Here is a 20,954-nt window from a genome sequence, read left to right as displayed (position 1 = left end):
ATTTTTTTCTGCTGTGTTGCCTACAAGAGACTAAATCATAACTGGGGTGGTGGTGGGAGGAATCTCCATATGTAGACACTGTTAAGTATTCACGTATTTCAGATAAATACCGGTACCAGAATTGCCATACATCCGGAATTTCCCGGACATTGCCGGGATTTGGCAGTTCAAAACAGTGTCCGGGCAGAAATTGCTTAAATGTCCAGGGAAATCCATTCTTCCTGCAGACCTATCTAATCTCAATTGTTTAAGTATAAAAAGTTACTGCAACAGCAACGTAGCAAAATACTCAGTTTAGCAAAAAGTTGGAGGTCAGATGGAGCGAGACTACTGAAGAATGCAACCACACTGTCAAGACTTGCATAGCATGGTATAACTTTAGCTCATCCTACGCACTTAATTATTCTGCAGTGGTAAATTTATTTGCTTTCTGTGTTAGGAGTGCATCTGCACCTTTGCGTGGTACCCAGATACTCTTAACTGTGGGTGATCTTTATAGGACAACACTACACAGAACAAAATTAAAATAATGCAGCAGGCTCACAGACCTAAGTTTTTACATATACAAGGATAAACACTTATAGGATATGTAAGGCATTTTTATTTATTTTTTATGAACAGATCTCTTGAATGCCAAAAAGTAACAGCCACTATTAATTTTCACTTTAAATGCAATCTGAATACCATTGCAGACATAGCATACAAAGCTGACCTACAGACATGATTAGGTACACACATAGGCCCATAAGATTTGCCGGTTTAGGATATCACCACTTCAACCTTAACGCAGCTGGATTGGACTGCCATAGCTTCTCAACCATTTTAGCAAAGTATCCATGCCATTAAACAAAAGGCAATACGTTTTAAATATACAAATTATTAGAATTCATCAAAAACACAAACCTGTACATAGAGAAACAGAAAGTTTGGTTTCTAAATCGGCCAAATAAGAAATGCGACCAACAAGAGAATCTACCGTGTTTCAGAAAAAAAGAACCCATTTTTTTTAAAAAGGCACATTTGGCAGCTACTGAAAGTTGCATACACATCTGGCACAAGTTTCCCCCCCTTTCGCCTGGGTACATTACTGTTTTACAAAGGTCTCAATGTGCAATTCTGCAGCAACTGACTGCTTAATGCACTGTTTTGCTGTTAAAGGCAAAAGGGGAATTTGCTCACAGTTGACAGAAAAAAATATGCACTTTAAGGTTTTTTGTTTTAAAGTAACAAAATTAATGGCAAATAAGGCATGAAAATTCATCCCAAAAAACCCAAGTGCTTTTGGCTTAATACCTTTCATCAGCAATAGGCCTGCATTTACTTTTCATTAGCAGAGAAAAATTATTTAGCTCTTCATAAGTATGGAAGTGATCACTGATCAGTTTAAGAGCACAATTTACAGCAGCTGTATGTGAGTTACCTCTTGCACCAGAGAGAAAACATCCAAAGAGGTTGCCTTGTTTATTTCTCCCCTCCCCCACTGTTAATTAAAAACCAGTTTTCTATTACAGCAAGCTCCTCCCTTTCAACCACCAAAAATGTAGGGAATAGCAAGGATTTAATTTGTGCATTTTTTTTGTACACTGAACAGCAAGCAGGCAAGACACAATGACGAGAAAACATTCAGACAAGCTGACACGTTCCAACAAAAACCATTCAGGAACTTATCCAGCTACAATGAAAACCACCCCAAACAGCTCCATCTACACTGAACACTACTAACCTTCAATAGATGTTGTTAGTCTCTAAGTGCCACCTACCATTTTCATAGCAGTGAGGCCAATTTTTATTTGGAGTCATGGTGGAACAAAATAATCCTTTTTTGAATTTCTTAGGAGACTACTTCCCTCTTCTTCTTATTCTTTTAAAAAAACAGACACCCAAAAATTCTCCAGGCACCCCTGCACAGGTGCTAATTCTGCATCTCACCCTACAGAGTGGCTTTTCAGGGAATGGAGGGAGTGCCTACAGTGGTATGAGGGGTGATGGTTAAAAAAGCCCAGGTATGTGCATGCCGATTTGGATCTCAGTCAATTTTAAATGTAGCAGACACGACTAATTTGCAAACCTACTCAAATTCTAAGGTAGAGTTTAAAATGGAAAAAACCAACCAACCCATGAGTTAAATTTGAGCAACTTACAGGCGCGTGTGGGTATGACAGCAAGCAGCAGCAAGACATGGCAAAATGAAAAAAATCCCACTCTGTAGCATGGCAAGGTCAAAACATGGGCATCAACTTCCTGCTTACAGGCTCTCAAGATTTCCCTCCCACTTTATTTATTATACTGCAGTTGGCACATTACTACCAGAGAGTGAAAAGGCAGTTTACTATCAACCTCTAATAGCCAATTTGCTAGAGGAACAAATTTTTATTTCCAAGTCTGGGTGAAATGTATGTCAACCACTTAGTTCTATATAACCAGTACTTGGATACCTCTCCATTCTTCCTGATGTTCAGTTATGTAACATCATCTCTATGGGGTTTATACTCCTACACAAACAGATATTGAAAAATAATGTTTTAGATCGTCTGGTGAAGAGTTCTATGTAAGTCAGAAGTCTGCATACACAAATATTGGACCCCAAAAAGTTTATTTCCTTTCCTACTTTGTGACTTTCCAAAGTCTTGATTGAGGTACTAAAATTCTACAAAGTAGTTTTTTAAGGGGAATATTCTAGCAACTCATTGGGATGGATTTTGAAATATGCAGTGAAGTTTACTTCTGAAAAAGCTCGCCACTTCTTGTGGATAGCTCAGTTGGTAAAAGCGTGAAACTCTTAATGTCAGGGTTTGTGAGTTTGAGCCCCACATTGGGCATTGCAGGGCGTTGGTCCAGATGACCCTCAGGGTCCCTTCCAACTCTAAAATTCTATGATTCTATGAACTGCATAATGGATGTTTTGGGTAAGCACAAAGTAATTCTAATCAAAACAAACATTTTCAGTGCTTAAAAACACAGCACATTTAACACAATGAAAGTTGATTATGTTAAACAAGAGGCCTGAAGAACTACACACACTTTGCACATGTACAACATCTGCTGCGGGGGATTTGGGGAAATTTTGCACACTCAGATTTAAAATCTGTACTTTTTATAAGTTCTGCTGGCCTAAATATTTTACTTCAGTTACCATAAGAGACCATGAAGCTGATGGACAGCCTCAATGAAACAAATGACTTCGTTTCTCAGTTGCTTAAACTAATTCTTTTGTCATCTTGGATTAAGTATTTTATTTATTTAAACTGTTTGTATACTGCTTAATTATCAAAGTTATCTGGGTTGTATCAAGGATGATAATTTTAGCAACTACGGGGCTGCTGGAAATATTAAGTGAACATCATTTTCCCACTCAAAACAAGAATAAGACAGATCTGTACAAAACGTTGCTGCTTGCAAATGCTAAATGGATTTATCAAACTATAATCCTGCCCCCACTTTTTTCTGGAGTGGATTGATTAGGGAACTTTTACTCTGTAGGCAGAGCCTGGAGAAGCGACATTAGAGTGTTTTTCCTAGTTGACTCAGGTGGGCGTAATATCATCTGCAGTATTTTAAAGTTCTTATGGACAGGAGCATTACCACTACCTTTAGTATTACAAGAAAAAAAATGTATTTAAGTATGGAGCAGTTTCTCAACTTTCCCTTAGCAAGTTCAGTCATTTTAAAGTATCTCTAACCCTCAGCTGGGCTCAACTTAACACTTGTCATAGGCTAGCATTATACAATTTTTTATCTCAGAATGCCCTTTTGTTTCTGCATATCGTACATGTTAAGAAGGATCCATTTAATGCAGGTTAAATGAACGTTTTCCTGAAATGCAAAGACCACACTACATAATGCTGTAGAAGTGTCTTAGAACAGTAGGCTTTCATGGTGATACGGTCCTCTACCATCACTGTTCCAGTGACATGGCTTTCTAGATTACCGAAATGTATTTTGGTTTTGCCAAGGAGAAAACATCCTATAAGAGTCTTAGCAACTAAGGATACAATACTGCACCATTCACAAGTCCTAGTGTAGTAGAAAGGATTAAAATATCTTCAATAAGTGGCATGCATTACTATCACAGTACAAGAATCAGAAGCGCAATTCACAGGTCTATGGATAATCCAAGGCAAAATATTCATGTAGATTATTTTCTTTCAAACATTTCTGACACGGTCAAGATCAGTTTCAAGGTTTAAGAAGTTAAACAGAGTTTGGAATTCTGAACTGTATTATATGCTTGAGATCCATGTTAAGCACACAGATGTTCACTTCCGAATCACCCCTAACACACATTTATTTCACATGCCAAACCTTGGATTTCTTCTAATTTTTTTCTTTACAGACTAAAACAATGAGCAAGAAAGAGAGGTGTGTACCACAGCATGTGTCTCCTCCTCAGTGCTTTAAACTGAAATGTACATTTAGAAATGCAATAATTTAATATATGTCAGCCAGACAAAATATCTGTATCTTTATTTCAATTAAATTAAAAACAATTTGCAAGTATATTTATGCAACATTCACTATATACATATGATTTATTTATGCAACTACAAGGCAATTCTATGGGTGCTGATTATTCATCTACCTACTGCTAGTTAAAACATGGTGATAACTAGGGAATATGGCCAGCGGATCATCTTTTGCATTTTCATGGCATAGTCTCAAAGATGTTGCACTCCCAGCCATTAAGTGGCTTATCAGTAAACCTTAAAATGAAGACCTAACCTAGTCTAGATTTAACAGTCTTCTAAATGGAGAAACAGATTCAACTCTGACAATAGCATTGTTTTGCAGTTTGCATCATTGGTGTCATTCATATAAGACTTAAATCTCATTTGTTTAAAGGCGGTTAAAAGTTAGGCATTCTGTTTACTGGCAAAAAATTCTTTTTGAACTGGCACCATAATATTCATAAAGGAGGAGGAAAGTACCTCTTTGGTGAAGCCTAGGTACCCATGTATTACTAGTAACAGTTTGTAAACAGGACTGCAGTACGGTGCTATGTCTTAGCTCTATGTTGGTTCAGTTCAGTACCACAGATCTTCCTCACAGTCCAGTTCATGATTTGAAAGCAGGGAATAAAACAAAAGAAAATTAAGAAGACTATCAAGTTCCCTGTTTGAGATTCATTTTTTAAAAAGTGCATAATATTTTTACTCCAAGAACTTACATCATGGTGGACAGATGAATACAGGACTATGCATTTTATCCCTCACAGGACGTTACACAAAGCACAATGTCTGCTTATTGGCCCAAAGAGATCTGCAATTCTGATTTCTGGTACATTCAGGTGTCCACTGACTTTAGAACAGGGCCCTGCATACTATACTAACAAACAGCAACAGTTTATTCACGATAAGGGGCCTGTTATTAAGATTCTTTCTTCTTCTTTTTGTACACCAAATATCAAACGTAGAGTCTTTAGTGTTAGGAGCAACACAGCTCAACTCCTTGGTGCCCACAAGGTACAGTGCATCTATTGCCAGCAACAGACATGGCACCAGGGAAAGCATTCTCTCTCGAGCACAAGGGAGAATTCAGGTGGAGTGGGCGTTCTCCAGCAAAGGGGGTCCATCACGATGCATCAATGGATGCGTGGGCTCCCTTTTGTAAGTTTTTGGAGGAAGCTTTGGGATATGTTGAGAAGTGCTTTGCCGAGGAGGAACAGGTGGCCCAGCAACAGAATGGAGGTCCGTATCTTGGGGTATCAAAGGAGGTGATGGCAAATGCCTCCGGACAACGTGAGGAGAAGGTGTCTGGGGGGGAGGCGGAGTAAATGGAGACGGACTGTTGGGAAAGAAAGTGTTGCCCAGTTCACTTTTTCTGCCTAAGGGTGGTGGCTGGAGATGGAGAGGTGAACTAGAGAAAACATCAGGAGTTCGTACAGGTTCTCGAGGTGGCAATACAGGTGGGCTTTCTGGGGGGTCAGAGATGGAGGTCCTGTCTGGCACTGAGTATCTCGGTGAATAGATTTTTGATGTCGGCTGCCGAGGAGGGATTGCTGGTGGGCTGTCCAGATGTGCAGAAGAAATCTGAAATATAAAGATTTGTTAGTACATAATTCAAAGACCTCAATGTATGCCAAGATGGTACCTCGCAAAAGAAGGCGAAGACACTTTGGACTAATTCCACCTACAGAGGTGAGTTGAGAGAGTTTACCCAATACAGGTTGTTCTCTTTTAGAGTAGAAAGAACCCACACAGCACGTCTAATATGAATTATCTTCAAAGGATTAGAGAAAGCCCAAAGCAGGAATGGCCAATCCTTGGGTTGTGGACATTATCTACTATCCAAAAGAACCTACCAATTTTGGTAGCAGCAGCAAAAAGAAAAAGTTGGGTGTGCAAAGCGCAGTGCTGTGATGGAGCCCACCTCTTCAAATTTGTCTCTGGAATGATCATTTGAGCAACGGGGGCAATGACACCTAGTCCTCAGCTGATCGGCATGGAAGAGGAGGGGCTAGGTGCCTGCCTACCTGCCTGTGAGAGTATGCACAAGAGTGTGTGGGATGGCCAGCTGCACTGCTGGCACGTGGCCCCTAGAGGATGAATGTGGCCTTCTGGCCAGAAGGGTTTAGCTACCTCTGGTCTAAAGGCTTTCATTTCATCTTACTTCTAGGAGTGCTCCTACAACAAGATTCCAACAGAGGACAAAGGCCGGATACCCATATAAAGGAGAAGGTGTATGTGTGAGGGGGGAGGGGGAAATAGGAGAGGGTTGTCAGACTCTTCTCTATTGCCCACATCTCTTCCAGAAGCAAGAGATGGGAAGAGGAAACGGAATCGGGCTGGATAGGTAGGAGATCCAGCACAGGAGATGGGAGCCCTTTAATGGATAAAGACAAAGAGTTGCACTAAAGGTGTTCCCAGGTGCAAAAATGTATAAGCAGAGGAATAAATAGGGTCACCAGTGGCAACCAGAAATTTTATTTTTTACTAAAGTCGTTATTGTTCTCCCTTCCTCTTAAAAAAAAAGGTTATCCATTTGGATGGGACCCAAACTAGTTCTCCCATTGTTTTTGCAGGCGCATACCTTATTGGGTCTTCTTTTTTTAACTTTCTTAAAGCTGCTAATTGTGAGTATGGCAGCAGGATCCCTACCTTTTTCAAACAGCCACTTAAAACTGAAACTGCAGGAACCAGAGCTCCAGGAGCTCCAGGAGGTGGGACTGGGTATGGAAACACTGAAGCAGCTTTAAATAGCCCATTCATGCTGTGCCTTTACATTAAAATTAAAATAAGCCAAACTCATTTATCATTATAGATTATAGGTGGAGCATAAAAAACCCAGAATGTTTTCCCCCCAGTGAATGTTAACTTTTGCTGTCACCTTGTATAAGAATTAAATGAAACTAGGTTGTAAATCTGAAGCTCCATTTATTTTAAAGGGTGGAATAAACTGTTTCCTCCGTGGGGAGCCACACACTAGTGGTCTTTTGTCTTTAAAGGTTGTGGGGATGGCAGTGACAACAGGATCTCCCTCTCCACTGTATTTTCATCTTACTGTTCCTGCAGAGAGAAATGCGGTGAAATTACCTTTGAAGGAGAAGATTCAGCAGGAGCAGATTCTGGACGTCTCCGGGGAGGAATAGGAGGGGGAACGGTAATTTCATCTGAGCTTTTTGGAAAACTTATGGAAGACACAGAAGCTGACCCTGAAAGTGTATGAAAAATTCTATTATCCATCTCATTTGAATTTTTCTACTTTTCTAGTACTTTAACAGTAAATTCTAAACACACAAAGTACAATACAGCATATAAAATGTATGCCTCTTATCTATAAGCCTCCTTCTGCTAAGTTCCTGAGGAATCAGGATTTCTTTTCACAAACAAAACAAGGCAGCTTAAGCCAAAGAGCTGCCAATGGCTGTGGTATTCTTAGTGTTGTATCTTATGTTTTAACATGCCCTTGGACCATGGATTGATAAAGGCCAAGAAAGAAACAAAATGAATTAAGAAAATAAAATAATTGTCACTGTTACTAGCATCCTGCCATGTACAGGGTCTTTTAAAAGAGGCCCTGTGGAACATGTGTACTCTGTATCCACGGGACCTCTTTTAAAGGACTCACCCTGTACAAACAGCAAACAAGGCATTCACTTAAAACAGTACACCTCAGTCTTCCCTTTTCAATCATGGTTTGAATTCAATCAAATTTAAGAAAACCGTTTTCAAAATACAAGTATCAACTAAACTATTTCCTGTGGTTTGGCACATAACAGCAGGATCAGAAAACATGCCCACATGCGACACAGGCCAAACTACTTAAAAAGGAGAAGAATAGCTCAATCCTTGCTAGAGCACCTACTTGAATGAAAAGGGGTGGAGGGATCAGAGTCAAAGACACTGCAAACATCTGTGGTGCTGGAAGTGGACGATGGTGGAGGTGGGGTGAGAGGTGTTCTTGGAGAGTTTGGTGCAGAAGCAGCACTTTCTGTTTCACTCTCAGGGACACGACTGTAACTGATTTTTCTTGGCTCCTGTTGCAGAGGTGTAGGGTGTCTCATGGTGCCTGGTCTTGGGTTTGATGGACGAACACCCGGAGATTTGAGAGAATAGGTGTACTTTTTGGGCTGCACAGAAAACCAAAAACACTGTTTATACGAAGAACACTGATAGTTTTTACTGTAAAATTACTTACTTTTTTCCCTTTTAAAAAGTTTGTGCAGCTCCAACTGTATTTTATAGCATACATTAACTGAGAATAAAATCTAAATACTCACAAATCTTGGGGGTGGCTTGACGTTACGTGGCTCTATTTCTAGAGACTTGTTGAACAGATAATCTGCAAACTCTTTTTCCATGCTATTTCCCATTGGATTCAGATTTTCAAAAAATTTCTGAAACCCAAAATATTCAGAAAGATTAACACAGAATCGACAGATCTGTTGAACGGCAAAACCAGATTAAAATCAACTCTTATTTGACGAGGACATGCTCTAGAAGTTGATAATTGAGAAATAAAAGGACTGTAGAGTAGGGAGCCAGTCTAAGGGCTGAAAATAAATTCAGGTGTAATAAAATCAGCCCAATACCCTGGGTCAGCAAAGGAGCTTCAACCTACAGTATAAGCATTTCCTCATGGCCACTAAAAGGAAGCTGAACCTGGAAGAGCAAAAAATCCTACTTACTCTGATATCAGCTTCTCCTCTTAGGCAGTATGGCTGGTTTTGGTACTGTTGGATCTCCCCTGTTATCTCAGCCACCTTCCTCCGCTTACTGAAATTGATAAGTTCTTTCCCATGTCGTTTGAGAAATTCAGGATTGCCTTCTTCCGTTTTCAAGATGTTTGTTAAATAAATTCCTACAATTAACGTCCAAAAAAATTGCAGCTATAAAATGGTTATGGTCTTTCAATGGAAAACTAGAATTAAGGTTAGAGCTACAAAGGCTTTGGGAAGGTTGAATTATGCACTTAATTTTTTTCTGAAGATCCAACAAAGGGATTCCTGATCTCCTCTCCTCCAAGCAGATGTGCCAGCTGGCCTTGCTGCTGCTACTTACATGGGGTGAAACAAAGTTTGGGCTTCATCTCAACACATGGTTAACTAACCTAGGATGGTGGCCAAAGGGCACTGCCCACTTAATGCCCGTTTGTGACCAAGCCATTCTAATGGCAAGCTACACCTTTTGTCACCTGCCTCTCTACCCACCTCTACACCCTCCTTCAAAACTCCACAGTGCCTCCTAACCCTTTCCTCAGCTTTTTGTTACTAGCTTCCAGACTCATGGCATGCACTCAACCACCCTCTTTGAATTTCATCCTCATTTTTTTTTTTTTTGCCTGCCATTCTACCAGCTCTTCATCTGAAAGGCTCTCACTCAATAATAATTTTTAAAAGACAGTCTATCCACATACAGATGGGTAGCCGTGTTGGTCTGCCATAGTCGAAGTAAAAAAATTCCTTCCTGTAGCACCTTAAAGACCAACTAAGTTAGTTCTTGGTATAAGCTTTCGTGTGCATGCACACTTCTTCAGATACACAGGGTTATGTATCTGAAGAATACATAAATACATAAAGAATAAATAAAGAATACATCTGAAGGTTGTGTATCTGAAGAAGTGTGCATGCACACGAAAGCTTATACCAAGAACTAACTTAGTTGGTCTTTAAGGTGCTACAGGAAGGAATTTTTTTACTTAGTCTATCCACACACACCAAGGCTTACAATGCAACCGACCTAACACAGAATGAAAAAGGAGGAGGGGATGGAGCGGGTGAAGCAGGTACCAGGACAGGTTACAGTGTTCTTATAACAACCAGCTGGGGTTTCAACTGTTCAGGGAAAGGAGGATGAAATGGCCCTGCTTTCCTTCTCTCTCTCTGCTCTGCAGCCCGATAAAATGGCTGTTGCTAATAAGTGCTGAAGGAGAGAAAGGCTGAAAGACTGGAGGTCTCACAGTAGAGCCAATGGAGTGACCCTACTTCCCTTCTTTCCCCTTACCTTCAAAGGCCTCCAAGTTCCTTCTCTCGCCATTCTTATATCTTTTTTTGTATCTATCCATGACTTTCATTCCTCCAGCTCCATCACCCTTCACTGACTTCTAGACCATCTGTGATGTTACCTATTTTCCTTCTTCTTCAAAACCCACAGTTTCCATGAAGCCTTTAGTACCACCCCATAATCCCCATGCCCTATCACCAAGGCTACATGTATGCAACTGAAACAGTAATACATTCCTTTTTACTACCTTCCATAGCACCCCTTTGGTGTGTCAAATTTCAGATTATAAGCTCCTTGGGGCAGGGCTATGTGTTCTTGCAATACAAAGCATAATGTGTACTAATGTCATTATGTAAATAAATAATACAATACAGGTTTGTAAACAACCACTTTCCTGGCTGCCTGCAGAGCATATAAATTACCTCCATGCAACTAGGCAGCTATTTTCTAAAACCTGATCCTTTTAATCTTATAAATAGGAATGCTCACAAGATAGGTTGGTAAAAAAATGTGAGTGAGAAACTTTATAATTATTATTAATATTAAAATGTCTATACTGACCTTCACCCAAAGATCATAGGGGTAGTTTACAAAACAAAAAACACATACCATAATAACAGACCAAAACAATTATACCCCCTGCCCATTTAAAAGGCCATGGATTGTTTAATTAGCCAAAGACTTGGAATAAGGCTTGTCTGGCACCTAAAAATATGTAACAAATGCATCAGGCGAGCCTCCCTGGCTTATTTATATAGCAGATCTAGTATTCTATATTCAGGTGTTCTATATTTAGCATTCCTCACCACTAATGGAGAAGGGGAAAGGAAAGGAGGAGGCACACAGGCACAATGTTTGTTCTGTTTAAAACACCATGGTTTATTAGACAGAGATCATTGCATCTGAATCAGTCTACTGTCAAAGCACAGTCAGAAAGTATCTTTATCACGTAGAGTATAACAGCGCTAAAAAAAAAAGCACAGAATAAATTGGAGCACTTTATCTGATCTCCATCCCTTGATATTCCCCTGGTTAAGCTAGAACCACAAAGTACACTTCACAAATGCTTAGTGTTTCTAAATGAGTTAAATACTAATTTGTATTAGTACCTAACACATGAAGATAGCTGAAAAATCAGGTCAAGGGTTCCAACTAAAATGTAGTGAAATTGTGGATTTGATATTGAACAGGGGGGAAAGCTTTTGAAGTTGAAATACTGATTCTTTGAAATGCCTGGCTATTCCTAACAATATAGCAAGCTCCACTAATATATTTAAGAAATGGTTTCTTAATAGTTCTGTGGCTTATCAACATTTGTGATTTTATATTCTTCAAGAATAAATCTTACTTACCAAAGAAAGGCACACATGGAGGATTAATAGACCTGAGTTTTGCCAAGTATTTCTTATGATGGTCTTCACTCAGTTCATGAGCTTCTTCAAAAATCTTTTTCTGGCGGCTTGGGATTTGCTGAAGATGCATAAAGAAAGCTGAGACATGGACAACTACAAACCACATGTTATCAGTGATCTCAAATTAAGGGCCAGTCAAAATACTCAGATTCACTTGCAGGGTTCACTCACCCCTTACATATTGAAGTGCTTTTCATATCAAAAAATGGGTTCTATTATGTGTGGCACTGGGAAGTGCCCTTGATTTTTTGCTCTAGTTTTCAATTGCTCAGCTTCAGCCCCACTTTCTTGTGGAGAGAAGAGACACTACTTCTTAACACGATACTTTTCCACCATGGAGATAATCTCAGTCTAGGGAATATACGCAGTCTGCAAATGGGGACATGATGCACAAAGGAACTTTTGGCAAAATAAACAAGATGTCACAGTGGCTTCATATACCCTTGTACATGGGACAAAACAAACATTTGCACTGCATTTTGTAAGTGTTTAATGTAACCCTGAGATTATCTCTATGTAAAGAAAAATGTGTCCAACAGCCTACCCAGTGCTCATGCTGAAGACTGAAGAAAAAGAAAAAAGTGGTTTTGGCTTAAATCTTTTTGTTTTTTTCAATGATACTTTATTCAGCAACAGTTAAAACAATTACAGTTTCTAGATCTACATGTGACTTACTTCAAAGGTATGATCCAGTCTGTAAATAGGTGCAGAGTTCATAGCACTGACAACTTCAAGGACACCATTAAAATTGTTTAGTTCTTGGAAAACTTGCAAGATCTCAATTATCCGGCATACTACAATTACTCTTTCCTCTAGGTTTTCTGTTTCTATGATGCATCTAAATGTACAAAAAGATGTACTTATCAGTACAAGAATGTTAAAAAGCACCAATTTAATATAATTTTATTTTGACAAGTGTGACTTAATACAGGGGTTTCCAAACAGCTGATATAATTACTGAAGCCAACTTCTTTTCTGAATCCAAATGGGAGAACATTAGCTGTTAAACTTGCACACCAGTAGGAAAGTAAAAGTCTGCCTTCAGAAGAACCCACCTCTTGTTTCTGCACGATCAGGAAACACACCTCTTGATAAGAAGGAAACAGTTTGGAGAAGTAAAACTCAATGCAATGGGCTATCCGCTCCTATGGAGGGAATTCTACTACATGATAAACAGGAATGACTGAATGATCTTATCATGGCTGGTGGAGATGCAGCCAAATTAATGGCCCTGAGCAGCAAGATTAGAGAAGTGAATCATGAGACATGCAAAAGACAGGTTCCTCCAACAGCAGCTCCACTAAACTCAGACAAGCCTTTAATTATTTAATTTCTCAAAGCACAATTTGAGGATTACTAACTCAGTCTAAAACCAGTGCATAATTCAAAGAATATACTGTTTTTCAATTCTTGGACTTCAAACAATGGAGAAGTTTAGGAATTATTGTTCTTGCTACACTAATTTCCTTCTATGAAGCTCCAATATTTTGCCAAGCTGCAGCTCAGGAATGATGTTGCATGCCAAGGCCCCATGATCCACAGTTCCCTAGTGGACAATAAACACATGGACAAGTGGATTTGGTTTATGGGTTCAAATAGGCCACAACTTTATTGTTTACAAATGTGCACAGTTTGGCTTAGGCACTGGGTGTATCTCGACTCCCGCCCATCTGCAGACAGCCAAACTAAGGGTAAACCACCAATATGATGAGCCCAATGACTTATATCAAATAGGGTCACCCTGAGGGATCCCCGTTGGGGTTGTGGCATGGTCCATGCCCACATCTGGGCATCGGACAGAATCCACACCCCCAGTTCCCTTTAACAAGATACCCTTAATAAGGAGGGGCAGGCGGAGGCTACAACCACCCCTCAGTCCAAACAAAGGCCTAATGCCTTTGGCTGGGTTTTTTTTTTTTTTTCATTCTAACAAGAATCCTATCTCGGGTCTCAGACTAGCTCTGTATGGACCTGGATGTTAATATCAATATTTAGAAGATCTTAGTCAAAGCACTCAAGCAACTTACTTTTCAAACCACAAAGTAAGATTTGTGGTATGTCGTATCATCTTGAGCAGGTTAGGAGAATTGATTTCCTTATCTTCTTTTGTCCATACACTTCCAACCAGCTCTGATGGTTGCACAGCTCTACAAATTGACAATAAATATAAATTATTGAGAAAAGGCTATCATTTTATGGTCAATTGAGCTACTACTTCCATCTAGATTATTACAAATAACCAATAATTCTCAAATCAGAAAAAAACATTGACTGCATTTTTTTTGTTTGCTTTGTAGAATGCCATTGTTCTACCATCTACTGTTAACAACCAATTGGAGAGAATTGGTTGTTAAAAGTAGATGGTAGAACAATGGCATTCTACAAAGCAAACAAAAAAAATCTCTAGTTAAATGCTATATCTGTGGATGAGGTTCTGGAAGCTTATAGCTTACAGCTTACAAATCTTGCTTTCATAATACGTTCTTTAACAGTGAGCTCCAAAATGCCAACATATGAAAATAAATTATCACTTTACTAGCTATATCAAATTCACATTAATATATACTAGAGTCACAATTTGGAACATTGTTCCCTAAATGCAATATGAATAGCTTTGCTAGTAAGAACTGAATGCAGAAATGACCAGGACCGAACACTACATTGCTTGCATATTATGAAGTAGAAGAGAATAATATTGTTTTCAGAGCTACCTGTAAAGTTCAGATTCAAGTAATGTGAGCTGTCGAGCAATTTCTATTGGATGCAACGTAAGCAGGTCAAATGTTTCAATGTGTCCTGGCTTGCTAATATGCCACTCAATTGGAGGTGGTGAGCTTTCAAAAGTAATATTGTGACTTGGCCCAATTGCTTGTGCTTGCTTTTTCCTATGGATTATCTTTGTAATTGACTCAACCCATTTCTTCATAGCTTTACCTGAGAAGTAAAAGAAAAATACATTCTAGGATTTGAATAATAACAGTTACCTAGTAGCTAGAAACGTTCCAATAATGAAAATGGGAGAACAGTGGAAGACAATGTGAGAAATTCAGAAAACGAAGCCAGAGCCATCTGGTCTAGCACCAACAGCCAGATGCAACCAGGAAACTCACAAATAAGGCACGTTGGAGACAGTCATCCCCTTTGTTCCCAGCATTTAGTGATAAGGCCTATAATATACTGTTTCTGAACATGAGGCCCCAGACACAGACCTACATTTTAAAATGCCCAATCCTTTTGCTTAAACCTAGCTAAACTAGCGATCATCATGTCTTGTGGTAATGTATTTCCTAAGTGTTCTATGTCGCTACCAGAGAGTACCAGCTTGTCCCCAATCCCCACACCCAACCACACACTATCACCTTGGCTCTAACCAGAAGAGACTGAGAGAAGACAAGATAGCTATCTTCAAATATCTGAAGGGCGGTTAGAAGGAAGATGGAGCAAGCGTGTTTTCTCCTGCTCTGGAGGGTAGGACACAAACTAACGGCTCACAGTTACAAGAAAGGAGATTCTTAGTAAACATCAGAAAACAGTGGCCTGGAAACTTTTGGAATTTCTAAAGCCAAATATCCTTCATATCCTATTTCAATTACAACAGTATTTGTCAGTAGCTTAGAGAGATCCCTGAGCTGTTAACTTCCAACCAATACCAAAAGACACCCACCTACAGCCAAGCATCTAACTGTCCAGAATAGCCCAGACAACCATCCTACCCTTTTCTGCACCTGGAAATCTTCCTTCCAGTTGCTACCATAGTCATGAACAAAAACTGGAGGAAAATTATTATTTTTTGTCCTAAAATCAGTGTGACTTTGAGATCAGTCTTGCTGGCACATGCTCAGCCTGAATGACTCTTGGATCTCCTGGCTCAGGGTGCCCATCTGTGTATCTCATTAGTGACCTTTGCCTTGTAAAGCCCAACTGGCAAACTGAAACATCACACTTTAATAAAGCAGGTACAAAAGAAAAAGAAGCAGATCATGCTAGATCTTTGCAATAATCAAATCAAATACCTCTGACAGTGCCAATGAATTCTTCCAACCGTTGCAGTAGATCTACATCTCTCTCAAAATCATAGAAGTGATGCTCCACCCAGTGCCGGCATACATTTAGAACTCTACAACATTAACAGAGATTATACAATATTTGAGGACAATGTTTATATGATTTATTTTTGACAAAGTCTACTAGAGCTGTAGGGCTGGTTTCATTTTACAGCATATATACTGTCCTGACTCCCTGAAGAAGTGCCATACAGCTGTCAGGATCCATGCCAAAACTCTTGTCTGACTTGCTGGGCCTCGAAAAGGAGGACTAGAACACTGAGTTCCCCCAATCTCCAGTCCAAGCTCTGGTAGCTGGGTAATAAGTGAATGTGTGCAGTGGTAGGAAACCTAGCCAGAGCAAAAGGTCAAGCTGATTCGCAGTTTATGTCTATGGTCATCCTCAAGTTCTGCTACCAATTAACATTTACTGTGCACTTAAAAATGTTAAAAAGTATGTCTCTCAAGGATGAATTCTATCTCCCTCTAGATTGTAATGGCTTGTGCATCATCTAGTGGAATTAAAATGGTGAATAAACAATACAGAATATGAGACAATATTAGTTAGGTGATATAATGTTCTGGAAAAGGCATGGTATCACTGAATTAAGATCTGTAATGAAGAAAATATATAAGCAACAATACTATCAAGTGAAACACAAGGTAGATGAAGTGCCATTTCTGAAATATTTTCAGATAAGGCATATTATAACTACATTAATAAATGTAGCACAGTTCATTAGGAAATTACACAAACTTTGAAGCATATATTTCAAATAAAGAACAGTCATGTGGAACTCTGGATCAGAAGTGGCTTTTTGAAAGTACAATGGTGGGAAGGTTGAAAAGCTCTGGTATATGCACAGAACATTGTACAGTCCTTTGGATCCCACCCACTGATTTTAAAAACTGGGATCTAAATCTAAATAAGATGCAGTTTACACACTTAAGATTACTTACCGCAGCTGTACAGGTTGGATATATTCCTTCCTAAATCTTTTTAGCTCTGCGCTAAGTGGTTGATCTCCATTCTCCATAGCTATGCGGTCTGCTTCTGTTGGTTCAGGTTCTGGAATTTCAAATCTAATGTGGGATGGTAATGTAAAAAGTAGGTTACTAAACAGGTATTTAACATTTGCAATAAACAATAAGGAATAGGACTAACATTCTTACATTTTATTTAGGAAAGTTCCATTCAGGCAGGAAAGGGAAAGGCCACAACCCCTTTAAAATTTCAAGCTTTCCAACTGACACAGGTATAATACCCTTAAGTGTGATTGAATAGGGAATATACTACAGTGTTACCAATCTGAGATTAAATAAATTCAATATCGTTTGGAGTAAAATGGAAATAATTTGCAAAGATGCAGGCATCTGTGGTTTGACTTCACACCTGGAGGTGCACTCCATTGTCTCTTGAGACAGATGGATGCCAACACAGGCATCTGACTACTTAGTATGACATAACTGAATAGCACTTGTATTTTACACATTAAATGCAGACAACCCTCAATTTATGTGGGGGTTACAGTCCGGACATCCCTGCGTATAACCAAAACTGTGTATATCAGGAGTACCCTGGAGGAGTGAGTCACTCAGCAAGCCCCACTGTTGATCAGGCATAAGCCAGAGAGGGCAGCGGGGTTTGCACAGCTGACGCGGAGGGAAGCTTCTTCCTCACACATCAGCTGAGGCAGTCAGACCGGCTCACTTGAGTTAGGGGGCTGCAGGGTTTGCTCAGCTGATGTGATGTTAGGTGGGGAGGCTCTGGGGAAAGTCTCCCCATGAGCTAGGAGGACTCTCCAGGGTGATGCCCATTTCTGGATCCACTTTTGGGTTCCTGGCACCCCATGTGCACATAGTTACATGCAAATAGAGCACATGTGAATGGAAAATTGCCTGTACAGTGGTACCTCAGGTTACATACGCTTAAGGTTACAGACTCTGCTAACCCAGAAATAGTACCTCGGGTTAAGAACTTTGCTTCAGAATGAGAACAGAAATCGCACGGTGGCCTCGGGAGGCCCCATTAGCTAAAGTGGTACCTCAGGTTAAGAATGGGCTTCCAGAACAAATTAAGTTCTTAACTTGAGATACCACTGTACCTCAAATTAAATATGTGTTTAATTTCATACACATTAGAGCTGTCATGTGCTGTAACTTCATTTATTTAGGTATGCATGTAAAGCACAGAATGTGGAATTGAAGATTCACACTAAATTGGGAAGAAATTGTTTCCCATGAAATTTGCATTTGGGTTTTTCTTAAATGCAAATCTGTAAAGAAAAATGGGTTGGCTTCAGGTTTCCCACGGACAGATTTCCACTGATGGGACTGCTCTATTAGAGGAAGGGAGATTTTTAGTCTCCCTTAACTTCTATTCTGGAAGTAGTGGACAATAGTCAGGATGTGCTTAGGGGGAAGAGGGAATAGGCATAAGCACGCACACACACATGCACCCCCCCTTTCCATAGGATAAAAGTGTTATTTAAAAACTCATCTCAGAAGAAGAGAACCAAAATTACAACACAGTATTTCAGAAAAGTCCTCTTACCGTTCTATCAGGAGACTCAGTAATTCCTGAGGCTTGCAAAAAGATCTGTATGTTGTAAGAAATGTTCGAACAAAGTTGGGATCTAGGAGAGACAAAATAAATATTTCACTATATTGTTTTAAATTGTTTAGACAGCTAGTGAAGAACTCTAAGTGTTAACTTCAGAAGCCTCAAACCCTGGAGTCTGATGCAGTTGTAAGAGATGTCACCTAATCATGGCTGAGGGAATGGGGAAAGGGCATTCATTCTAGATGGATTTCTGCTCTCTTTGTAGGCGAAAAGGTACTTAGGTAAAGCAACATCTTGCTTCTGGGACTGCGGAGCCAACTGTATTTTGCTGAAGGGAGTAGTAGCCAGTGGGGAAGCAGGGTCGTGTTGCACATCTCGCCTAATAACACTGCATGTCATTGCCGGTTACTGAGAGAGGGACAAGACAGTAAGGAGCTTGATGGGGGCATTGGACCGGCTTTGCCACTGTGCCCACACCACACCAAGCTCCCTGCTGCCTTGTCCCTCCCCCTTTCGGTAGTCAGCAGTGAGTGTAGCATTGGGAAGCTAGGTGAATAGCACCCACCAGGCTGGGCTGCCCTGCTAGCTGCTACTGCTTGGGGGGGTGAAATGTGTCCCTAGATCGTGAAGGAAGCTCCAAGGTAGGAAACTACACATGTGAGAGAATCAAATAACAATGCAAACCATACTCAAACACGAAAACACATCATCTGATGGGTGGTCAGAATGTACTATCTACCAGAAGAACAGAAGCCTATCAAGAAAGAGTTTTCCCCTTCTTTCTTGTACACAGGAGGGTGTTTAACTTAAGGATGTCAAGCAGCAGTAAATCCCAGGATAAGCACATCTGCTGTACAGAACCTAAAAGGCTCTGAGCAAAACTATTTGGTTAAAGCTACTCTGACTGAAGATTTAGCTAGGGACAAACACAAATCTTTATTGTTTTGCCAAAGGCCAAATGTAATCATATAGCAGTATAACTAAAAGTATGATTTAAACCCATTGCACAACCCACTGAAATATCGAGTACCTTTTACAACAACAAAAATACAGTACTAATAACTAGAAAAAAGGCTTCTGCTTCTTTACAATTTTAACAAGAGACAACTCTCCTGAACCAGAAATCTTATCCTCTTCCCTGGCAAGCTTACACTGTTTTTAGTTCTGTTGTTTCCAAATTAGAAGACAAGGATCAATGTTGAATATTTTAAAGTGTCCACTGCTACCACGTCTATGGTGGTTCGAGACTCTTGAAGGGTTGAATTTAACCATCATGGTTCCTTCAGACTGCAGCAAGAGGAAGTCAAGGCCCTACTGCACAGCACATGAAACAACTTGAATGCAGTTACCCTAATTAGTGTGTCTTCACATGACCTTCAGCTCTTTGGGTGAGCTTTGTAAAAGCCTTCCCTGACCAAGAATGGATTTGGGGAGAGGTCCTGCCTACCCAATCCCAGAGATGGGACCTTCCCCATACTGAATTTCCTACTACCTACAAGGAGAGAATAAGCCTCATGCACTCCTTTCATATAGCCCTCAACCTCTCAGACATGAATTCCTCTCACCCTTAATCATGGGGTTCACTGTGCATGCACCAGAATCACTTGGGGTTAATTTGACCTGGGATGTTCTGGAGCACAGAAGTAGACTTTAATGGAAGGAGGGCATCAACCCAGGGCCCATTCTTGATCAGGGCTAAGGGACAGCTACTGTAACTTCTGTCCCAACATTAGAACAATGCATTTACATACACTATTCAGTATGCACATTTAGTTATAAAACTCATACCTTTCTATCACTTTGTTTGATGTTACTTTACGGCAAGTTCAATTTTCCTACTAAATTCTTTTCCTGCAATGACTTCATAGAGCCAAGTCGTTGGTTAAAAATACACACACACAGTTAAGTCAGGATGTCTGTCTATGTGATAAATCTCTCCTCAAACAGGCATTTTAAAAAGCTAAAAGAACAACAACATCTAAAAAAATCATAAATAACCATTCCTGAATGCGTTAAGAAAGGAAATGGACACTATGCTGACGCACAAGCATTCAACGTATCAAAGCTCTATAAATAGAACAGCACAACCCTCCAAGAGAAAAAAAGTTGCAAGCTCTTTCAAAACTGGAAGGGCCAAATCAGGAAATGGAAATGAACTTTTACCACACACAGAACTGTGAACAGAGGCCAAAAAAACCAAAGGCTTTGGGAAGAAGTAAAAGTTCTGTCAAATAACCCATACTGAATTTAAATGCCATTTGCTCAACCTGGCCACTTTTGCACCACAAGGAGCTAATGGTCCCGATTCCAACTTCCCATTCATTTACACAAACTAGTCACCAACAAAAAGCATCCCAGTATATGGGGTAGAATGGAGAGGGCCAGAGCTTCTATACCAGGTGAGCCAAGGCAAACCCACCCACCTTCCCCCATTATGATTTTGCACAACCCAATCTTGTGCAAAAGGACTTAAGCTGACAGAACAGGACTTCTCCAA

The 20,954-nt window shown here is 39.9% G+C and overlaps 1 protein-coding gene across 2 annotated transcripts in view; it reads right to left on the bottom strand.

Annotated features, from left to right (window-relative positions):
* Positions 1-4,427: 4,427 nt before the first annotated feature.
* SOS1 (SOS Ras/Rac guanine nucleotide exchange factor 1) overlaps positions 4,428-20,954 on the bottom strand; it is a 46,877-nt gene continuing 30,350 nt past the window's right edge. Inside the window, exons 11-22 of one of the 2 annotated variants that reach the window (XM_080998665.1) lie at positions 18,449-18,530; positions 16,855-16,977; positions 15,865-15,968; positions 14,563-14,785; positions 13,879-13,998; positions 12,527-12,689; positions 11,792-11,909; positions 9,125-9,297; positions 8,717-8,833; positions 8,302-8,566; positions 7,530-7,648; positions 4,428-6,026 (exon numbers count right to left, since the gene is read on the bottom strand). In XM_080998665.1, coding sequence (XP_080854791.1) covers positions 5,532-6,026; positions 7,530-7,648; positions 8,302-8,566; positions 8,717-8,833; positions 9,125-9,297; positions 11,792-11,909; positions 12,527-12,689; positions 13,879-13,998; positions 14,563-14,785; positions 15,865-15,968; positions 16,855-16,977; positions 18,449-18,530 — 2,102 coding nt within the window. In that variant the 3' untranslated portion in view covers positions 4,428-5,531. The remainder of the gene's footprint in view (positions 6,027-7,529; positions 7,649-8,301; positions 8,567-8,716; positions 8,834-9,124; positions 9,298-11,791; positions 11,910-12,526; positions 12,690-13,878; positions 13,999-14,562; positions 14,786-15,864; positions 15,969-16,854; positions 16,978-18,448; positions 18,531-20,954) is intronic. The other variant, XM_080998664.1, reaches the window with a different exon arrangement.

Source organism: Podarcis pityusensis, assembly GCF_964106645.2.
Source record: "Podarcis pityusensis genome assembly, chromosome: 3".
NCBI classification, from domain to species: Eukaryota; Metazoa; Chordata; class Lepidosauria; order Squamata; family Lacertidae; genus Podarcis; species Podarcis pityusensis.
The sequence above is the reverse complement of the archived record's forward strand: the minus strand, read 5'-3'. Positions and strand labels throughout refer to the sequence as shown.